This window comes from Elephas maximus, chromosome 8, assembly GCF_024166365.1.
Source record: "Elephas maximus indicus isolate mEleMax1 chromosome 8, mEleMax1 primary haplotype, whole genome shotgun sequence".
NCBI classification, from domain to species: Eukaryota; Metazoa; Chordata; class Mammalia; order Proboscidea; family Elephantidae; genus Elephas; species Elephas maximus.
In genome coordinates, this window is record NC_064826.1 from 98,251,999 (window position 1) to 98,275,881 (window position 23,883).

The following is a 23,883-nucleotide window of genomic DNA, read 5'->3' on the forward strand; positions in this document are numbered from 1 at the left end:
GAGAGATGGTGAGGTAGCTCAGGGCCCCACAAATAGAAAAGCCATCGCAGGTAGGGGAACAACCAGGTGTGGTGTGAACCTCCTTAGAAATACAACAGATCAGTACAATACTTACAGTCAACACTGAGCAAGCGGCATGACCTGTAAACAGCAACACAGAACGTAATACAAAACCCAACCCAAAACTTCTAGGGTTTTCTATGGCTGATTTCTGTGTCAGAAGTAGATCAACAGGCCTTTCTTCTGAGACACCTTCGGGTGGACTCCAACCTCTAAGTTTTTCATTAGCTGCTAAATGTGTTAACCATTTGGACCACTCAGGGACAAGAAGATGCAAAATCAGTAGCTACTAGCTCAGACTAGAGGTGATTTTCACTTAAGCTGTATGTCCTTGGTGAGCCACTGTCAGACTCTCTGCATAGCACTTAAATGTAAGATTCACAAGAAACTAATTGTGTCAGAGGACTCACAACTTTTCCTCTTCTTTTCATCCTACCATTATACTTGTAAGGAAGATCCTGTCTGTCTGCTGGGCTCTGGAGATCAGGATAATGGGTGGAAACTGTTGCAGGATTGGCAGGCTAGGGGGATTTTACACTGATAAGGTAGCAACCTCCACCCACCCCCCAAGGAGTCCCTGGGTGGTGCAAACAGTTAGGTGCTAAGTTATCCAAAAGATTGGTGGTTTGACCCCACCCAGAGGCACCTTGGAGGACAGGCATGGCAATCTGCTTCCGAAAGGTCACAGGCTTGAGAACTCTATGGAGCAGTTCTACTCTGCACACATGGAGTCACCATGAGCTGGACTCAAGGGCAACTAACAACAACAAAGGGAGCAACCTTTAGTCTGGGGACAGAATAGATGCGGAAAGGAAGAGGGAGACAGGCTTCCCTATAGGCTCCCTCAAAAAACTAAAAACAACTGAACGGAGACTGAACAGGAGCTACGTTGGGTAGAGTTTTGGAGAAGTTTAGGTGTAGGAGACGTGGGGCAACTCCTGGTGAGCGTGAGCTGCAGAGATGAGGAAAGACATGTTGACCAGTTTTGCTGGGCATGGTGAATGAATTCCTTCCTTAGCACTCTTTGAGTGACTCCAGTAAAGGTTTAAACAGCTTGGCAATTACTTTGAAACATCAGACTGGTATTTCCTTTATGGCAACATCATGAGATTTCAGGTCAAACAGTGGCTAAGCTTTATACCGTTCACGTGTAAATTTCAGCTTCCACTAATAGTACAGTAAATGGCATTTATTTCTCATTCTTAACCAATTCTTTTTGTTATTCTCATAAAAGCCTTGGCTTAGAGACACTTCCTGGTATTTTTATAGATAGCTGGATTGAGTGGAGGGTACTTAAGTATTATTTTCCCAAGTTTAATGTTCACAGCAGGGAGATAAAAGAAGATCCTTCTAGAAAGCTGCTTTAGCGGGGCTTATTTCTGGATGTGTTCCAGGTGACAAAGACAATAGCAGCTACAATAGAGGAAAGATGGGGACTGAGGCTGGTGCTCGGGGGCCCCAGATAGCTGGGAGGATTGGGGCCCTAAGAGGGGACACCAGACATGTGATTGACATATGGAACTATGCATGCCAAGTTTCCACATTAGAAAGCTTCTTTGTTCTTAGTCATTGCCCCATCCTATAGCTATGCACTCAAGGAAGGAGAGGATGGGAAAGATGGAGCCATGTTCCTGCACACAGAATAAAACCAGTATATAAAGGTTGGGAGTTGTGGGCTAGGAGGGTCCTTGCCTACCAAATTACCCTTTTGGTACAATATGGCACAAGGTTCCATGATGAAAATCTGAATTTGTATTTCCCTACCACTACTTATTAGCTGTGTGATCCTAGTCAAGTTTCTTGATCTACTTCAGTCTTAGACACCTCAACTGCAAAATGCAGAAAATAATACTACCTAACTTACAGAGATTGAATGAGATAATCTCAATGTAACACCCAGTACAGTGTCATTTCTTACTATCACTATTATCATTACTGTTAGTATTTTTGCACTAATGGAAAGGAATAGCCTTTTTTTTAAAAACAAGATTAAACTTAAAAATCTACACCTACACTTGAAAATGCATCCCTCCTGCTTTCCTGTATTCATAGATGATTTCTGAATAAATATGAGTATGTTTTCCTGAAGGTTAGTTTGCTTTCCTAGCTTTTTTTCTACCCTCTCTATCACTCCTATCTCCTAAATCCTTTAGTATTTGGGCCCCTTGCCTTTTACCTCAATAGGAGGTGGTTGTTACTCCTTTCCATGGACTTTGTCTTTACTGAACCCTGTAGCCCTGTGTTGAGACCTGTCTTTTGGTCTATCTGTCTTGTACTACCTTTATTTGTGCATTTGTCTCATCTTCCTACTTGAGAGTAATTGACTTCAGAAATAGGAAAAGACTTATTTACCTTAAAACACCATGGTATCTAGCTCAGTGCCTGAGTAGTGGTAAGGAGTCAATAAGTTTTTTTTTTACAATGAGTGATTACAGATAATGTCCAATAAATTACTCAGGTATAAAATGTCCTAGATTAAATTTTAAAAATGGGGTGCTAATACTCTAACCTACTCTTTCTCAAACATTCCTACTTTTTATAGATTTAGGTAAACCAGGCCCCTGCACACTTGCCCTTCCCACAATTTCCATGGCTTATCTTACTGTCCTTTCTGGTGTTGCTGCCTGAGTCAAAGAGGTCTTCCTGATTGGTTCCATCCTGCCTTCAGACATCAAAGCAAAGCTCTACCCCTTCTTTTTTTGCATAAGGAAGACATTCATCAACCACATTTTCTTCAGCTTATTTAGTTTTATACATATTTGGGGAGTGTCAGGAAATTACCTGTAGTGCACTTGGCTTTCCATCATGTTGGGGGCACTTGCAGAACCTCACCAGCATCACAGGTTTCCCTGTCAGGTTGTAGGCCTGGAAGTGTAGCCCAGGCCCAAAGTCAACACCCCACCAGACATAGCAGATTGAGTTGTGTCTCACTCAGACTCATAGTGCATTGTCTCTACTTAAAAACCCAGAGCATTAATGCCAGGATGAGTCCAGGACCTTGAGACTTTCTAATTATTTTTAGCCATTGTTTATGTTGTTAGTTGCTGTCAAGTCAGCTCTGACTCATGGCGACCTTACGTATAACAGAACAAAACATTCCCTGGTCCTGTACCATCTTCATGATCATTAATATCTTATCCATTGCCTTTGTAAATATAAATTTCTGAGAGTAAAAAAAAAAAATCAGATAAACTTCTTTGTACCTTGAATCAGAAAAATTCAATGATGGTTGTGAGTATTTTTCATTAGAGATAAACGATAGAGTCTCTGCAGCAGGAATACTCCATCCTTGGCAGCTTTGATAAAATACACTTCCAATTACAAAGCACTGTATGGTGAACTCTATGTCAGTGGCGGGGTTTGTTGTATGTGACTCTTTTTCTAGAAGCAATGCCTAATAATTCTCATTTCAACATGTTGGGAAGAAGTCCCAACTTCTGTTCTTCTTACACAGACATATTGAAATGTTTGAAGGTGTGCAAACACACTTACCCACTAGTGGAGTCCAGAAACCCAGTAACGCCAGAGAATTGGGGCCAGTCAAACTCATCAGAAAGAGCTGTTGGTAAGTTGAGGAAGGACTTCTAAAGTAAAAATAAAGCAGTAATTATCAGAATAGGTCATTTGTTTTTTCAGGTAGCAAGATTATCCATTGTGGCAGCATTATCCTCTGAATCTCCTCTCTATTCCTCTCTTTAATGGCCTTTGGCATTTATAGCATATGCCCCTTAACTTTACCAATTGTCAGATAATGCACAATAATCAACATGACTCATGAACTGACTCCCAATCATCTCCTGTGAAAGTTGTGGTACTCATGACATCTCATACATTTGAGAGAGATGTTTCAGTGGACCTGTACACTTTCCACTCTTAAATTCTCTGAGATTTTTGCTGTGTTTTAGGTTAGGTAATCAGAAAGCCAATTGCCTGAAAAGTAACATCCAAACCTCCAGAAAAAATGCTTTCCCTGAGTTTAAGGCTATGCCCTCAGGCCATAAGGCAGTGCCTTCTGACCTTCTTGGGGGTAAGATACCTTCTGAGAACCTAATTATGTCTCCTTTCCCCACAAAGATGCACATATATTCATTTTGGCGTAGATTTCAGGAGATTCATAGACCCCCTGAAGCTCTTTCACAGACCTGAGTTTAAGAACCTCTGACATGGAATGTTGACAAAAATGGGATTCATTTGAACTACATTTCTATGGCTTGTGCAAAATCATAGGAAAAAAAAAATACTGTCAGTTCTCTTCCCTTCTTGTTCCTTTTATAAATGTACTCTGGGATAAACCCTTTTTGTGGCTAATATTTCTAGAAAAAGTTTATCTAGACTGATGTGTTTGGAACAGGGTAGCCAGATTTAGCAAATAAAAATGCAAGATGCCCAGTTAAATTTGAATTTCAGGTTCCAAAAAAAACCCAAAATTCAAAGCCGTTGCCATTCAGTTGATTCTGACTCATAATGGCCATATAAAAGAGAGTAGAACTGCCCCACAGGGTTTCCAGGAAGCAGCTAGTGGATTCAAACTGCTGACCTTTTGGTTAGCAGCCAAGCTCTTAATCACCGCACCACTAAAAAATAGGGCTCCTGAATTTCAGGTAAATGAGGAAAAATTTACTGTATGTCCCATACAATGCTTGGGACACACTTATACTGGAAAAAAAAAAAAAATCTGAAATTTGAATGTAATTGGGTGTCCTGTATTTTATCTGACAATCTTAGTTTGAATGAAAACTCTGAAATCAAATATTCTCTTTTTCCCTTGGCTGACAGGAAGCTCAAGGACCACCTCAGTGCCTGGTTGCAGGAAGCACTTTTTCTCAGGTGTGAGTGGCATCTCCTCCCCCCGCCCCTCCATTTCTCCACACTGCAAACCTATGTCCCCTTTGGATGAATATGGAAACTTCAAGTCCTCCTTTAATGTTATTTTAAAACTAAAAATAAATTATAGAACCCACACATCTATGGTTAATTGATTTTTGACAAGGTTGCCAAGTCCATTTGGTGCAAAAGAATAGTCTCTTTAATAAATGGCGTTGGGACAACTATATTTCTACATGCAAAAGAATAAAGTTAGAACCATACTTCACATCATATACAAAACTTAACTCTAATTGAATCAAAGCCCTAACTGTGAGATCTAAAACCATAAAACTCTTAGAAGAAAACATAGGGGTGTGGTTTCAGGACCCAGTTTGTAACAATGGATTCTTAGATATGATGCCAAAAACACAAGGAGCAAAAGACAAAATAGACAAATTACACTTCATCAAAATTAAAAACTTTTGTGCATTAAATAAGTTTGTCAAAAAAATGAAGAGATAACCTACAGTTTGGTGGAAAATTTTTGGGACTTGTATATCTAATAAGGCTTGAATATCCAGAATATATAAAGAACTACAAATTAATAACAACAAAAACAAAACTCAAACAACGCAATCAAAGCAATTGAGTGAAGATTTCACTAAAGAGGATACAGAAATGGTCAACAAGCACATAAGAAGATATTCCCCATCCGTAGTCATTAAAGAGATGCAAATCAAAATCGCAGTGAGGAAGGGGTGGGGTAAGATGGCAAAGCAAATGGTCACTCCCATTTATCCTCTAGGTATGAACCCACTGAACAATGAATAAAAACAAACACAGAACTCCAGACATAAGCTGAGGTGTTGGAGAGTTGAGGAGAAGCAGAGGCAGCACAGAAGCTGGGAAAACCTACTTGCTAGCATCCGGAGTGCTCACTCACTGCAGCCATTTTGGTTCGGGGTCACGCAACGCTTTGAACAAAAACACACAGAATGGAGGCTAAACTGAGGAAGCTGTAGCCCGATTTCTAAGACTGCACAAATAGGTTATGAGAATTCACGGGCTGTGCACTTGGGACAGGGCTGTGAGAGAGTACTGTTGAATCTTGCCGAGACTCCAAATGGATGGGCACTAGGACTGGGAGGGGCTGAAAAGGCACTAGGATAAGGGGGTACTTAGATGGACAATACAGAGAGAAACAGCTGACTCCATACCTGCAGTAGGACACCATGGGAGAGCCTGTGCAGGGGTGCCCATGAGGGAAAGACATAGAGTGCCTCCCACCTTCTCCACGGGAAAGCCGAGCACTGTCTCTTTCAGCATTTGTGCCCAGCTAAAAATCCCTGCACGTGCATATCAAACTCTAGCGGACGAGCACCCAGAACTCCTGAATTAGTGCTGAAAAACTAAGGATAAGAGTGCTCTCTAGTGGTTCTTAGAAGAATATGAAACCCAAACCCAAACCCACTGCTATCTAGTCAATTCCAACTCATAGTGACCCTATAGGACAGAGTACAACTGCCCCATAGGGTTTCCAAGGCTGTAAATCTTTATGGAAGCAGACGACTACATCTTTCTCCTATGGAGTGGCTGGTGGGTTTGAACCACCAATGTTTCAGCTAGTAGCTGAGTGCTTTAACCACTGTGTCACCAGGGCTCCTCCTAGGAGAATATAGTGGAGATAATTCAGTCAATTATAACAGGAAAATTTTCCCATAAAAATCAGAAAACAGAACTAAAAAATATATATATACTGAAATGGCCCAAGCTCAACAAAAAATAGTAAAACACACAAAATCACAAGAGAAAATGAATCAATCAAAAGAAAAACAGGATGAGGAGAAAATTTTTCCTACAGAGGCCAGGTTAATGCAAAAAATAGAAGATTTTCAGACAATGATGTTAAATATGTTTAAGGAAAGCAAAAAGCACACAGAAAACAAGATAATGGCGATCAGGAAACAAATGGCAGAACAAAATGAGAGAATAACTGAAATTATCAAGTCTCAAGAAAAACAAGAGAAAAGAACAAAGAAAAGTGAACACAACCAAATGGGAATAAGGGATTCAATTAAGAAATCTAACATTAGAATCGCTGGAATTCCAGAGCACCACAATAACAATAAAGGCACAGAAAGAATTTTCCAAGAGATACTCAGAGAGAATTTCCCAGACCTGGACAGAGAACCAAGCCTGCAAATACAGGAAGCTACATGAGCCCCAATTAGGAGAAATAGAAAAAGATCAACTCCATGTGCCACATCCTAGTAAAATTGCTAAAAACCAAAGACTGAGAGAATTGTGAAAACAGCAAGAGAAAAACACAATACAACATGCCAAGTGTCCTTCATAAGAATTGGTGTGGATTTCTCCCCTGAAACTCAGAAGACAATGGAGCAGCATACATAAAATATTGAAGGAAAACAATTGCCAAGCAAGAATTCTTTACCCAGCAATGTTGTCATTCACGAGCGAGAGGAAAATCAGACATTCCCAAATAAATAAAAGCTTTGGGAATTTGCTACTACCAGACCAGCTCTGCAAGTATTACTCAAAGGAGTACTCCAAATGAAAAGGCAAGAACATTAAACAAATGTTCAAATCTACACGTGGGGGGGGAAAATGAGGGAGAGAGAGATCTCCAAAAAAACGCAACCTGAGCAATCATAAGGACCAAGTACGTGATATTTTTAAGAAATAAACTCAATAATATAATCCTGCAAACGATACAACACCAAGATTGTAAGAAATAGGTACAAAGCAAACCTATCAGATACAGAAGATACAATGATGTTAATGGAGACTCAGCAACAGAAATGGGGAGGGGAGGAGCATATCAGGAACAGATTTAATATGTTAAGGTTACACATTATCTGTTGTTCTTGTGTTAAATGTTGTCTCATTCCATTTGTAAGTTGTACAATGTAATATATGTGGTAACCACTAAGAAATCACAAAGAAAAAATTCACAGAAGAAAAGAAGGAATGAAAGCAAAAAGGCTCATCACAAGAAAGCAGCTAAATACAAACAAAAACAGAAAAATGAGAATGAAAAAAACAAAGAAGAAACACTAAAACAACAAATAGCAAAATGAATGACGTAGACACTACATTTTCAGTAATCAACTTCGATGTAAGTTCTCTAAACTCCTCATGCAAAAGAGAGTAGCAGAATGGATATAAAAACAAAAACTAACAAACAAACAAAACCCTGATCCATCCCTTGCTGTCTACGAGAAACACACCTTAGACATAAGGACACAAACAGACTGAAAATAAAAGGGTAGAAAAAATATTCCACGCAACCAGGAAACAAAAAAGACCAGGGGTGGCAATACTGATATCAATAAAATAGACTTTAAATCAAAATCCATTACAAGAGATAAAGAAGGACATTACATAATAATAAAAGGGTCAATCCAGCAAGAAGACATAACAATTATAGGTCTTTAATATATGCACCTAACAGCAATGCTCTAAAATACATGATACAAATACTGACTAATATGAAAGTAGAAATGGACAACTCCACAATAATAGTAGGGGACTTTAATGCACCACTTTCAATTCTAGACAGAACATCTGAAAAAAGATCGCTAAGGACACTGAGAACTTAAATAAGACATAAGCCAATTTGACCTAACGGACATATATAGAACATTCCAGCCATCAGCAGAACAATACGTATTTTTCTCCAGCATGCATGGATCATGTTCTGTCATAGACCATATGCTGAACACAAAACAAGTTTCCACAAATTAAAAAAAATTGAAATCATACAAAACATCTTCTTAGACTATAACGGTATGAAGCTAGACATCAACAACAGGACAAATAAAGAAAAAAAATGATGAGTACATGGAAACTAAATAATACACTACTCCAAAACTATTGGGTCACAGAAGAAATCAAAAGTGAAATTAGAAAATTCTTAGAATCAAAGAAAAATGAAAATACAACATATCAAAACCTTTGGGACACAGCAAAAGCAGCTGTTATGTGCTGTCAAGCCAGCTCTGACTTCGTAGTGACCCTATGTACAACAGAATGAGGCACTCCCTGGTCCTGCACCATCCTCACGATCTTTGTTATGCTTGAGCCCATTGTTGCAGCCACTGTGTCAATCCATCTTGTTGAGGGTCTTCCCTCAAAAGCAGTACTCAGAGGGAAATTTATAGCAATAAATGCATAAATTAAAAAAGAAGATCCAAAATCAATAGCTTAAACCAACAACTTGAACAATTTGAAAAGGAGGTGGAAAAGAAGCCAAGAGCTACCAGAAAAAAGGAAACAATAAAATTTAGGGCAGAAATAAATGAAATAGAAAAAAGAAAAACAATCGAAAGAACAATAAAACCAGAAGTTGGTTCTTAGAAAGGATCAATAAAATAGATAAACTATGAGCTAGACTGACAAAAGAAGAAATAATCATATAATCAAATTAATAAATGAAAACTGGAGACATTTCAACTGACCTAACAGAGATAAAGAGGATCATAACAGATTATGATGAAAAATTGTACTCCAACAAATTTGAAAACCTAGATGGAATAGACAAATTCCTAGAAAGACATCACCTACCTAAACTAACACGAACAGACTAATTGGACCTCCTGAGAACAGAGGACTCCCTGAGACTATCACCCTGAGATGATCTTCAAATCTTGAATCAAAACTATTCCCTGAGATCACCTTTTAACAGAAATGCAGAGTGACACACAAATTAAAGGATATTACCCATTGTATCCTGTTCTACCAAGAAAAGATCTGTATGAGTCCAAAAGGTCAACTTCTAATCCAAAGCAAAGATGAGATGATAAGGGAACCGGGAAACCAGAGTACAGGAAGTGGAACAACCAGGACACAATTATGAGAACGCTGACATAATGTGAAAAATGTAAGTAATGTGGAAATTGTCAAAGGGGAACCTTTTTAACCTAATTTACTGTGTAAATTTTCACCCAAAACACAATAAAATATTATTAAAGCACAACACACACACACACAAACACACACGCAATGAGAGACTGCTTGATCCCCACTGTAATGTTTATGATTTAAGGAAAATGGCAGGTGTTGGCAAGGATGTGCAAAATTGGAACTCTTATTCCCACTGCTGGTGGGAATGCAAAATGGTACAGCTGGTGGGAATTCAAAATGGTACAGCTGGTGGGAATGCAAAATGGTGCAGTGGAAAACAGTTTGGTGGTTCTTCAGAAAGTTAAGCATAGAATTACCACACGACCCAGCAATCTCAATCCCGGGTGTGTCCACTGCAGCACTGTTAACAACAGTCCAAAAGGTGAAACGACTAAAATGTCCATCAACAGATGAATAAATACACAAAATGTGGTACAAGCATACAATGGAATATTATTCAGCCATAAAAAATGAAATCCTGATACATGCTGGAAACATTATGCTGAGTGAAATAAGTCACTCACAAAAGGGCAGATATTGTATGATCCCACTTATATGAAATAGGCAAATGTATATAGAGACCAAAGTTTATTAGTGATTATCGTGGGTGGTAGGGAGGAGGGAAAGTGTGTCTTTGCTTAGGGGGCAATGAGTTCCTGCTAATGGTGGTGGAATAACATGGAAGTGGATAGTGTGATGGTTGCACAATATGACATCTGACTCTACAAATACAGTGATTTGGGTGTAGCCCAACTGGAAATTTTTTCTGTACTCTGTCCAGCACCCATTCCCCATTAGGAGTGGGTGATAAAGTTTTTATCTCATGTAGGGGAAGATGAAATGTTGGTGGGGGAGGAGAAGGACAGGTGGGGAAACGGCAGGCAACCCTATCTTGGGAAGTTGAGTTTTCATGTTCCTAGCATTCTCCCAGTTTAGTCTCTCTGGATCAGCCTGAAGAAATGGGCCTTAACTAACAGAGATTCCTGGAATCCTTGCCACTATCTAGGAAGCCCCGGCCAGCTCAGGAATTATCCCCATCAAGATTTAAACTGGAGTGGAGAGAGGCTGGTGCTGAATTACGGCTGGTGCAGCTGAGACCAGGGTGGGTTTACATCCTGCAGTTGGCCCTGGAACACCTGACAGACCAACGGCATAGACTGAGGCTGATAATTCGATTAACCTCAAAATAATGGAAAATTGTATTTTCCTGGTTGAATGTTTTAGACTTCACTTATGGTGTTATGGTGAGGTTTTACTGTTATTAGCTGTTTGAAATTAGAGAAGACGTACTTTTCACAGTCTCAGTTTCAGTTGTCTCTGATGGCTGCGGGAACGTTGGCCCATCTACCTCAACAGGACTGCTGGGAGGATCAGAAGATACAGGGAGAGAATCAGGCTGGCAAGTACAAGTAGGAAGCCCTACAGGACATACAGCATCCTGTTTAGGATGCATCACCTGGTGTCCCTTTCCAAATGGATTGTCCCAGGTTTGAGGGGAGTGAAGTGTATTGCCAGATAATAGAAAAGATGTAAGCTGACCAATGAAAACCTCGACATATTTTTTTCCCTTAGTAAATTTGGTAGATAAAAATGAAAAGTAACGGCCATTAATAGCAAATGTTTTATAGACCCTAGCAAAAAGAGAATGTTTAAATCATATCACATTAAACACTGAAAGCCTTGTTCACGCATCATTATACCCGAGGTATTTCAGGCAGGAAAAATGCAAATTAAGATTTCCCTCCTCGGCGCCTGCTTATTCCTCTCAAGCATTTATGTTCTCAGGAAGCTCATCTTAAATGTACCTTAAATGCACTTATGTGGAAAGACTTGATTTTTGCTAAGAAAATTTTTCTAAATATTTTAAGAGCATAAGCACATTTATTACTAAACTGAACTCCATGAGTATTAGGCCAATTACTAGCATTGCTACAGATTTTTGTTGTTAACTGTCGTGGAGTTGGTTCCGATTCGTAGCAACCCTATGTACCACAGAACGAAACGTTGCCCGGTCCTGCGCTATCCTCACGATCATTGTTATGCTTGAGCCCCTTGTTGCAGCCACTGTGTCAATCCATCTCGCTGAGGGTCTTCTCCTTTTCCGCTGACCTTCTACCAAGCGTGACGTCCTTCTCTAGGGACTGATCCCTCCTGATGACACCTGCAAAGTATGTGAGACACAGTCTCCCCATCCTTGCTTCTAAGGAGCATTCTGGCTGTACTTCTTCCAAGACAGATTTGTTTGTTCTTTTGCTAGTCCACCGTATATTCGATATCCTTCTCCAACGCCACAATTCAAACACATCGGTTCTTCTTCAGTCTTCCTTATTCATCGCCCAGCCTTTACATGCATATGAGGCAATTGAAAATACCATGGCTTTGGTTGGGTGCACATTAGTTTTGCTACAGATTAGCTCCTGATTTTTATCAATGACATAAACATGTTTTTATGTCATAATTGGCATGTGTATATTACTTTTGTGCAATATTTTCATTTCACATTCCTTTTAAAAAATACTTTATTTTTAAGAGCAGTTTCCATTTATAGAGAGATTGTACAGAAAGTACAGAGAGCTCCCAAACGACCCCTCTCCCCTGCAGAGGTTCCCCTGTTATAAGCATCTTACATTCGTGTGGTACATTTGTTAAATTTGATGAACCAATATTAATACACTGTTATTAACTAAAGACCATAGCTTGCCTTAGAGTTTACTCTTTGTGTTGTACAGTCCTATGAGTTTTGACAAATGCAAAATATCACGTATTCACCACTACAATATCATGGAGAATAGTTTCACCGCCTTGAGAATGCCCTGTGCTCCACCTATCCGTCCCTCTCCACCTCCTCCAGACTCTTGGAAACCACTGATCTTTTTACTCTTGTTACAGTGTTTCCTTTTTCAGAGTGTCCTATAGTTGAAATCATATAGTATATCACTTTTTTAGACTGGCTTCTTTCACTTAGCAGTTATGCATTTAAGGTTCTCACATGTCTTTTTTGTGACTTGGTAGCTCATCTCTTTTTATCACTGAATAATACTCCATTGTATGGATGCACCACAGTTTATTCATTCATTCATCTGTTGAAGGACATCTTGGTTGCTTCCAATTCTTGGCAGTTATGAATAAAAATGCTATAAACATTGATTGGTGTGCGGGTTTTATGTGGACATACATTTGCAACTTATTTAGGTAAATACCTAGGTGTATGATTGCTGGATCATATGGTAAGCCTATTTTTAGCTTCGTAAGAAACTGCCGGATTGTCCTCCAGAGTGGCTGTATAATTTTTTATTCCTCCCAGCAATGAATGAGAACTCCTGCTGCTCCACATTCTCACCAGCATTTGATGTTGTCAGTGTTTTGGATTTTAGCCATTGTAACAGGACTGCGGTGGTATCTCACTGTTGTTTAATTTGCAATTAACTAACGACATAGGATGTTAAGCATTTTTTTTTTTCAAATGCTTATTTGCCATTTGTATATCTTATTTTGTGAGGTATCTGTTTCGATCTTTTGCCCATTTGGTAACTGGGTTGTTGGCTTTTCTTATTGTTTAGTTTTAACAGTTCTTTGTATCATGTGGATACAGTCCTTTATCAGGTATGTGTTTTGTAAATATTTTCTCCCAGTCCGTAGCTTATCTTTTCATTCTCTTTACAGTGGTTTTGCAGAGCAGAAAGTTTTTAATTTTAATGAAATACACCTTACCAATTTTTTCTTTTATGAATTGTGCTTTTGGTGTTGTATCTAAAGAGTCATTGCCAAACTCAAGGTCACCTGGAATTTCTCCTATGTTATCTTCCAGAAGTTGTATAGTTTTACAGCTTATATCAGGTCCATGATCCATTTTGAGTTAATTTTTGTGAAAGGTATAAGCTCTATGTCTATATTCATTTTTTTTTTGCATGTGGATGTCCAGTTGTTCCAGCACCATTTGTTGAAAAAACTGTCCTTATCTGTGTTTGTCTATGTTTGTATTTCCACGCATTGAGAAATCCACCCGCGTCTCATTTTCAATAACTATTTAGTAAATACAATAATTCAAACTTCGGGATATTTTAAAACCTAGGTACAATAAGCAACTAATATTTGAGTTTCTTAAAGCTTGGTTACTAGAAAGAAAAAGAGTAATGGCACGATTCACACATTCATCTGGTTCTGCACATCTGCCCACGTTAGGAGAAATCTTTGGTACCTTTATTTCACTGTCTGAGCCTTTCCATCCAGCAACGCTGTGGACAATTTGCAGAGCGTATTCCCTTTTCTAATACTCTTAACTAGGTTAGACCTAAATCGATTATTTTCAAATATTACAAAGTCAGTTGGAGGAATCTGCAGCCAACTGCTGTTGGAAAAAGATATGAAACATATCATCATCAGTTGAATGAGTCTTTTAAAATTTCTTTCTACAGAATGAAACTCTCAAAGCAGGCAGAGGGGATTAGAAAGAAGGAAATAGCCCTTGGGTTGGTGTTTTCATAATGAAGCAACAGTCTCAAGGTCTGGAATCAGAGACAATGGCTATTGGTTTAGCTTTGGACCCTGGATTCCCCAGTCCTGTAGTCAGGGGTCTGATGGGATTGGCTACTCCCTCACCTGTCTTGCAGGTGATGTAGGTGAGGCTTTCCCCTTGTTTTATGCCTCTCAATCCATAGTACCATACTGCCCCCTGTCTGCTAAGCACTCCTACTCTCCCCCCGCCAGCCCTGTGCCTCTTCTTATAAAGACTAGAAATTATAAACCTTTCAGGACCCTCCTTGACCCTCACACAAACTTGCCTGCCCTGGTCTCATTCCTGTAGCCCTTTCTATGTGAGTAAATCCTATAAATGAATGCAAACCCATTCATAATGCTTGCATGCTAACTTTCCCAGAAAACTTTTGTATTTTAAGCAGGAGTAGGGAAGGGAACTAATATTGAGTTCCCTTTATGGAATGGGCATTGAGACATGAAACTTGCACAAATTGTTTAACTTAATAAACAAAACCATGAGGCAGGGTTTTAGTCTTTCTCCCTCCCTCCTTCCCTCCCTCCTTCCCTCCCTCCTCCTATCCCCCCCGCGAACACTTTCTGAGTAACTGCCATGTATCAGATGATAGATATTACCTCTTAAATAAGAAAAAGTCCACAACAAAGACATACAACCCAATTGAAAAATGGGCAAGATATGAATAAATATTTCATCTAAGATGTAGAAATGGCCAACAAGCAAATGAAAAGGTGTCAATGTCATTAGTTATTAAAATAAAAAAACCAAACCTGCTGCCATCGAGTTAATTCCAACTCATAGCGGCCCTATAGGACAGTGTAGAACTGCCCCATAGGGTTTCCAAGGAATGCCTGATGGATTTGAACTGTCAATCTTTTGGTTAGCAGGCATAGCTCTTAACCAGTACTCCACCAGGGCTTGCATTAGTTATTAGGGAGATACAATCAAAACCACAGTAAAATACCACTTCATCCCCACTAGGATGGCTAAGATCAGAAAAATAGAAAAAAACAAGTGTTGACAAGGATGTGGGAAAATTGGAACACTTGTCCATTGCTGGTGGGATTGTAAAATGGTGCAGCTGCTGTGGAAAACAGTTTGGCCATTCCTTAACAAGTTAAACATAGAATTACCATACGATCCAGCAATTCCACTTTTGGTATATGCCCAAAAGAATTGAATGCAGGAATGCAAACAGATACTTGAACATCAATGTTCATTAATGTACTATTCACAAGAGCCAAAAAGGTGGAAACAACTGAAATATCCATCAACAGATGAGTGGATAACCAAAACGTGGTATATCAATACAATGAAATATTATTCATTTTTAAAAAGAAATGAAGTTCTGATACATGCTACGACATGGGTGAACCTTGAAAACAATATGCTGAGTGAAATAATTCAGACACAAAAAGGGATCCATCGTTTAGGGGGCACTGATTTTCTGTTAAGGGTGACAGAAAAATTTGGAAATGGATAGTGGTGATGGTTGCATAACATGATGAATGTAATTAGTGTCACTGAATCAGATATATAAAAAATGTTGAGTGATAAATGTTTCATTGTATATATTTTTACCACAAAAATACATAAAAAGAACAAGTCCCACACCTCTGACAGGTAGCAGTCTGGCTGCTGTAAATTAAATGGCCAACCCTTAACCAATTAGAGGTGTCAGAAGCACCCCCTTTTATGATGGGCACCTCCTGTTGCTGGTTCTGGCCCATGGTTCTGTATTTTCTGCTGGTGGATGAACCATTACACTCAGACAAGTGGTGGCAGTGCATGACGTGCCCTGGGTGGAAATCAAACCCAGGTCTCCTGTATCGAAGGTGAGAATTCTACCACTGAACTGCCATTGCCGCTGCATTTCTCCCTCTGTGTATCTAGCTCTATCACTTCTATCTGTATCTCCATTTCTATCTCCAGATCAAAAAGAGAGAGAGAACACATCAAGTCCCCGCCTGTGCTGGACATGATGTACAACAACGTAGCAGGCAGCCCAGGCTCCTTCTTCATTGAGTTTACTGTCTAGATGGGGCACAGGCAATAAACACTTTCCGGCTTGGTAAACTTGAAGGCTCTTCTTAACCACTGTGTCTCAGTTTTATTATCTGTAGGATAGATTAATAATGGCACCTATCTCATTGAGTGGTTAATAGGATTGGATGAGATAATTCATGCACAATATTTAGAATTCTAAGTACACAATAAAAGTTAGATGTTAGTAATATTAATAAGGAAGTGCAATGTTACGTTCTGTTATACGAGGGGTTGCTATGAGCTGGAGCTGACTAGACGGCAACAAATCACAACAACAGTATATCAGTACATAGAAGGGACACCTATCCCAGATGTGGATGTTCAGGGCAATGTATCTTGAAAAAAGTATTATCTAACATAAGTCCTGTAGGTTAGTAAGAGGGAGCCAGGCAAAGTGGGGTAGGGGAAAAACATTTCAAGCATTGCTAACGGCACAGGTAAAAACCTAAGGCTAAACCCATCTTCTTCCAATGAAGACCAACAAACAACACGTAAAAAACCCGAAAGCACCAAGTATATCAGCTATCGATTACTATGAAATAAATTAACTCCAAATTTAGGGCTTTAAACATTCTACATACAAGCAGGTCAGTAACAATAATTGCTCAGTTTCCAGTATGATGCATAGTCTATGAATATTTACACGTGAACTTGAGCTAAATAGATAATTTTCAGGCAAATGGTATAGCACCTCATCTTTGATCCTATGCCAGCTCAAAAACTTATGGGACAGTGTGCAAGTCACATTAAAAATTCTAACAAAACATGACCAGTAAATACAAAGAGGACAGAATGGCAGGCAATGCTCAATCTTTCATCATTTTGCCCCAATTTATTTTATTTTTTTCACTTTGCCAGTTCCCTTTCCCTTTTATATTATTTTAGCTCTAACTCCATGATTTATTTATTCCACTAATGGATTGAGGGATGCATGATCTAACGGCCCCACACCAAATGAAAACACACAATGCACTTGGATTCTTTCTACTGAATTCCATTAGTTCCATTGTTTTTTCCCCCTAGTGTGATTGGAGAACTGTATCTAAATTCATAAAGAAAACAAGTTTAAATGCCCTGCTCTTACACGAGGACAACCACAAATCAATTATTTTGTGGGTCCGGTGAAAAGAAGTCTTTCACAAACAGAAAACAATAAATCTCCAAGGCCAAAAAGAGCAACAAGAGATGTACATCGTCAAAAGTTCCCTCTTCTGGTTTCTGTATTTGATTTTGTAAAGGTTTGGTCATTTTAACCTAAAGCAACCAGCCTGCCATCTGTGTAATGTGTGGGCAGGTCTTCTTTTTTCTCTTTTAGGAAGCAATATCCAGAATTTGACACTGGAAGAAGCCTGAAGTCCATAGTCATCAAGCTGCAAAGGTGAGGACAGAGAGAAGCCATCACAGAGGCTGACCTAATTACCAGGCCTGCCCTGGGCTCTCACGCCCCACTCTCTCACTTAGAGAAAATGATCTCATTTCCTTCCTCTCCCCTTCCCTCGCCTTCTAGGAGAAGCTCTCACAAAGGGCTGGTGGTTCTGTTCTTGTCGTCTTGTCCTTACAATGGTCCTGGATTACTATTTTCTTGGTCTTTAATAATTTTTTTTTTTTTTTTTCCCCACAGTGTTTCTTGGGCACTGACCAGCCCTGCACTATGCTTCCCAGTCTCTGTGGCAGCCTGGTGTGGCCAAGTGACTACTCTGTGGAGAATAGGAGGTGACAGAGAGTGAGGAGTGTGCTATCTCTGGGTCAAGTCCTCCCAAGGGATGTGTGTATCCTCACTTGCCCTTTTTCTCCCCTGCAAGCTGGGAGGTGGCAGGCCCAGGAGTAGCCATCTTGGAAGCTATATGTCAAAGGTGGCCTAATTGTCCTACTAGCCCTGGACTTCCTCCCTTGGGCTATTACAAGGGGAAAACACACCTCTGAAAATCAGCCAATGAAAACGCTATGGATCGTGGGGGTGGTACAGGACATTTCATTTCATCGTGCGTGGGGGTTGACAAGTGGGCTGACTTGATGGCAGCTAACAACAACAGCCTTTTAAGAACGGCTGACTCACCCAGTCATTCTTGCTGGTTTTCAAATGTATTTTAGCAACATGAGGCCGTGACCTCTCTGCTATTTCTTGCACTACTTTCCCTTTGAGCTCTTTGTCAATCAGGCTCCAAATTCTTGGCTTGGTAATGTTGCCCTCAATTTCTGCCTCTGGAATCTTCAGATGTGATATTTCAAACATGCTCCCCTTGATTTTCCTCTAGGAATTATGACTTAGTTTATCCCTCTGACCAATTTCCCAAACTGTTGCCTTGGGTAGAAAAATCCCCATACACAAGACAGTATTGACCCCAGGCATTTGACTAGGGCTGGGCTGGGTAATTTCTGCCATTACTCCCTGTGAGTGGCACAGGGGGAATTAGACAGTTGAATGAGCCAATGAATGAATGGTGTGTAACAATCAACTCCAACCATCCAAAAATATTTTTAAATGCCAGAATTTCTTCTTTCCACATTCCAAATGATTTGAAATTCTGTTTTCCCCTGATGAGTTAATCCCCTGAAGCCCATTTTATAGCTGAGGAACTTGAGAGAAAGTGAAGCGAAGTGACAGAATTAACCAGAAGACAAGAGGTTGGACTTGTCTTAGCAGCACTCTGGATAGCACAGGTGTTTACTGACTCCTCATGCCTCCCAGTGCAGATATCGCTATCTAACGTGCTGGGAGAGCAGGCATATGGGCTGAGTAATTACAAACGCCTTTCAGAAGTATGGAGCATAAAATAATTTCCTCTTGTAGTTTTTCCATGACAGCAGGTGTTTGTCTTTTTCTTTCTGTCAGAAGGCAGTGAGGACTAACAGGAAGATGACTGATTTTTTCTGAAGGATGAACCTGTAAACGCACCTTACTTTTCTGATGGGTAGGACTCTGACACGCACCCGGAGTAGAGAGAGAAGGGATTGACTGAGTGGAACACAAGGCAACAGCAGCCACCTGGCCTGTGTTTCTGAACAGAAAAAGCGGTCGGAAGAACATTCTGTCTCTGACGGCCTGATCTCTGTCAGAGAAAAGGGTTCACTATATCGGAGAAGGAAATTCAACACCACTCCCTTTTTCTGACAGAGTCAATGAGAAGTAACCAGGATGAGGCTTCTTCTGTCACACTGAGCGTCTTTAATCTGCCAGTCCACAAGATGTCCGAAGGGCATAAAATGTAATTGTTCCAGTGTCACCAAAAAACGGCCTTTCCTCATCTTAAAACATAATAATGATAAAAGTACTCTAGCCCTTAAATATTTCTGGAGTTGACATGAAGTTAACTAGAATTTCCGTATTTTATACGTGCCGTAGAAATCTGCATTTATGTTTAATGGAAGCCTTATGCGCACAGATAAATCCAGAGCATAGGACGCAGTGTGGTTTAGTGAGAGCTGAGGTGAGAGCTTTGATACTTCTGGTGCTCTCTGGGGACTAATCAAGACTAGCCAAACCGGATACACGAAAGCATCTCAAACAGGGCAATGAAGTGCATGCGGGCCTGAAAGACCAGAGCCGCTTTGCTCTCGGGTAAATACACATTTTCTGCAGCCAGATTAAGGATTCATTTTGCCATTGATACAGCATGAAATTCAATCTGCGCCTACTTACTCTACAGACGACGGGCTGCCAGGGGTCGCGCTAAGATTTTATAATAGGACAGGCAATAGTCTTCGCTCGCCAAATAAACATTTGCAAATTGTATTTCAGCAGTGCCTCCCCTTGCGCCCCCCTCAACCCCAACCCACCATGCAATTCTGGTTCAGTGAAAAAAAGCGTTTAATATTTTGGAAAACGTTTTCAAACAGATGGGGGAAGAGGCAGGGGGCAGCCTCCATTGCTGGCCTTGGTGATCTCTCCACCCACTCCCCTTCTTTTTCAGCGAAACAACTCAAGCAGGGATTTTTTTTCTCCCTTTGAATGTAAAAAAGAAGAAGAAGAAGAAAAAAAGAGTGTGAAAACGTTTTCAGATTTGCTCATTGTTTTTTCTTCAAATCTTTCCAAGTTGAGGTCATTCATGCAGTGTGGGTAGCTCGATTTCAACTTTACTGCTAAGGTTTGGAGTCTTGGAGAGAAGCTGAGGCTGTTGAAGGAGGGAGAGAGCACAGACATCTCTTCTACCCCCAGCAGGGGAGGCTCTGGAACCCTTCACTTCTGTGGAACCACCAGGGTGATTCTTCACAGTCTCTTTATTGAACTACAAATATCTGTCCAAATGAACACACTCCTGATCTAATTAGCTGTAGACATGTCTCTAGGGTGCCACACCGCTTAACCAGAGAGTGGCACGGACAAGAAAGGCTTGCTTTCTGCTGGGACTGCTGCGGAAAAAGACCCAAGACCATGAATTCCTTTGCAGTGGACACAGCTGGGATGGAGCAATGTGGTTTTGCAGAAGTGTTTTATGCCTTATAGGGAGATAAAGTCAAAGGAAGGTTTAGTAGCCTCAGAAAGGGCGGAATGGTCTATTATGGAACAATGGATACTTCTTTTTCTATAGCACTTACTGTCTTTTCCATGGGAGTCTCTCAGTGGTGCAAACAGTTAACGGCACTTGTGTACTAAACAAAGGTTAGAAGTTCGAGTCCACTCAGAGGCACCTCTGAAGAAAGCCCTGGCTATCTATGTCCAAAAAAACCCAGCCATTGAAAACTCAGTGGAGCACAATTCTAACTCTGACACTCAGGGGGTCCCATGAGCTGTAGTCAACTCTACTGCCAGCGGTTTTTTTTTTTTTTTTTTTTTTAAATGGTCTTTTCCAGACAATATGCTTGACTACCTGGAGCAGCAAAGGAGTGGGTACTATACACACTTAGGGTTCCTGAACAGTTTTGATCGATGCTATCCATCCCCACTGCCAGACCTGGGTGAGACCACACAGCCCAATGTTTACTTTGGAATTAAAAAACCCCTCGGTCCACTCTGACTCACAGCAACCCTGTAGGACAGAGTAGAACTGCCCCATTGGATTTCCAAGAAGGGACTGGTGGATTCGAACTGCCAACCTTTTGGTTAGCAGCCAGGCTCTTAACCACCGAGCTACCAGGCTCCTACTTTGGAATAGAGGGTCCCATTATAGTTCCTCTTGGTGAGAAACAAGGGTTCACAGAGAGATTACAAGGTGGGGTCAGGGGCCAGTGGATACTCCCCAGTCTCATGGTTAGTGCTACAGAATCCAAACACAGAACCTCTGTCCCTTGGAAGAGGACAGAGAAAGTTCATAGGGCCTCATTTTTAAAGATGACCTGTGGTAGCCTGTACTTCTTGTATGTGTCCCTCTGGTCATTTTGGGAAGGATTCTTAAAGGCAGTTGAGGAAGGAAGGACCTGCCATTTAGCAAACAGCAGCCAGTCTATAAAACAATTGGCTCTAATCGTGCTGAGCCCATGCAGACAACCATCCAGGCCTCCGAATCCCGCCAGATCCACGAGGCTGAGGAACCAGCGCATGCTTCTGTAACAGCTGTTCCACGGTCACTTGCCCCAGCTATTAGCCACCAAAAGATTTCTATTGCTCTTCAACGCCCTTTGAAAGGGCCCAGGGTCGAGTCGAACTAACTCCAAACACAATCTGAAAAGGTTCAAGCTGCTTGTGGTGGCAAACACCTATTGTCTCTCCTCTCCAAGCCCCTTCTTCTACTCTCTGCTCTGTGATCCTGGGGCTGGACTCTGCAATTACATTTCCCAGACTTCCTTGCAAGACAGCCTCTGCCAATGGGAAATACAGGTGGGAGACCAGAAAGCAGCAGGAGGAGAGAAGGAACTATTTTCTGGCTTTCAGATGAGGTCCACTTCCCCCAGCAGCAGTGAGCAGCTCCGACTCTAGCCCCCGGCATCCTTCGCCACTTCCAGCAGCTGGTCTGTGTGACCTTGGCCGTACAAGCTGTGCCACATTCCTTCACCCTGGGCATCACCGCAGGGCACCTCTTTCTCTAGCTTCTGGTAATTTCCCTTCTTCTTTGTTTCCCAGACCTAGAGTTAGCAGCTAATTTATGATTAATCTTTGATTACTGCAGCATTCCCCTTTTTGGCTAATACCTGTGCAGTTAGTTCCTGTATTAAATCCAGGGCTTCAAACTAGTTTATTCCTTTTCAGCCCCTGCTGAGAATTTGCATTTCCACCACTGAGTCAGCATTTGCATTTTAACAAGGTCCCCAGGTGACTCCTTAGATTTTGATTCAGCATATTTGGGGTAGAAGTGCAAATTCTTATCAGGGGTTAGAACCAGAATGAACCAGTTTGAAAAAACAGAAAGTTTTATTTTTTTTTTAGTTTGAATAAAAAAAAAACTGATTAAATCCAACAGCCGTGTAGCCATTTCCCTAAATATTGGCTCTGACAATGACTAGAAACCTATTTGTTAACAGATTGAATTGTGTCCCCCCAATTATGTGCTGTAAATTCTAACCTCTATCTCCACACCTGTGGTCATAATCTCATTTGGGAATGGCTTTGTCTTTCATATGTTAATGAGGCAGGATTAGTGTAGGGTGTGTCTTGAGTCAATCTTTTTTGAGATACAAAAGAGATTAAACAAGCAAGCAGAGATGGGAAAAAGTAGATGCCATGCCACGTGAAGATTACCAAGGAGCCAAGGAGTAATGGCCTTCCGCCAGAACTGACAGAGAGGGAAGGCCTTCCCCTAGAGCCGTTGCCCTGAATTTGGACTTCTAGCCTCCTAAACTGTGAGAAAATAAAATGCTGTTCGTTACAGTCACCCACTTGTGGTGTTTCTTTTATGGCAGCACTAGATAACTAAGACACTAGTCCAAAATGGTTCCAACTGTTGAATTAGCCAGAAGGCTGGGCGTGCTCACCACTTGGTGGTATCACTAAAATGGCCTCATATAGTAAAGAGACATGGGCCAGAAAGAAGAGGGGAGAAGAAAGGGTGGGAAGAGTTTTGCTGTCTTTTCTTCCCTATTTCTATATCTCCCAATGAGACCTGAACCCCAGAACAAAACCTGTTGTTGTCGAGTCAATTCCAACTCATAGTTACCCTATAGGACAGAGTAGAACTGCCCCACAGGGTTTCCAGGGAGTGGCTGGTGGATTCCAACTGCTTGCCTTTTGGTTAGCAGCCATAGAGACCTAGGAGTAGGTAATCATTTCAGGGTTTTTACACCTTTGAGAATTTGAATTATACTTCACTCTTTCATTAGCATCTAAAATCTGAACAGAAAAAATAGATTTCTCAGCAGTCCAGCTATTCCTCTAGAGTGAAAAAGTGTTTTTTTATACCACTAGGTGACAAAACGCACTGCTCAACAGAAGTTTAGAACCCATCAGCAGAGTAGACCCGTTCTCAGGGGATGCTCTCCTCACGTGGCTCAGATATCCCAATGTGCTCTGGAAATGCTGAGGTTTGGAGAACAGCCCACACTTTACTGATGGCTTCTGTCGTGGACTGAATTATGTCCCCCTCAAAATGTGTGTATCAATTTGGCTGGGCCATGATTTCTAGTATAGTGTGGTTGTCCTCTATTTTGTGATTGTAATTTTGTTATAGAGGATTAGGGTGGGATTG

The 23,883-nt window shown here is 40.7% G+C and overlaps 1 protein-coding gene across 2 annotated transcripts in view; it reads right to left on the reverse strand.

Annotated features, from left to right (window-relative positions):
• Positions 1-23,883, reverse strand: part of AOAH (acyloxyacyl hydrolase) — a 257,138-nt gene that overhangs the window by 99,256 nt on the left and 133,999 nt on the right. For both annotated transcript variants that reach the window (XM_049893390.1, XM_049893392.1), the window contains one exon: positions 3,553-3,644. In XM_049893390.1, coding sequence (XP_049749347.1) covers positions 3,553-3,644 — 92 coding nt within the window. The remainder of the gene's footprint in view (positions 1-3,552; positions 3,645-23,883) is intronic.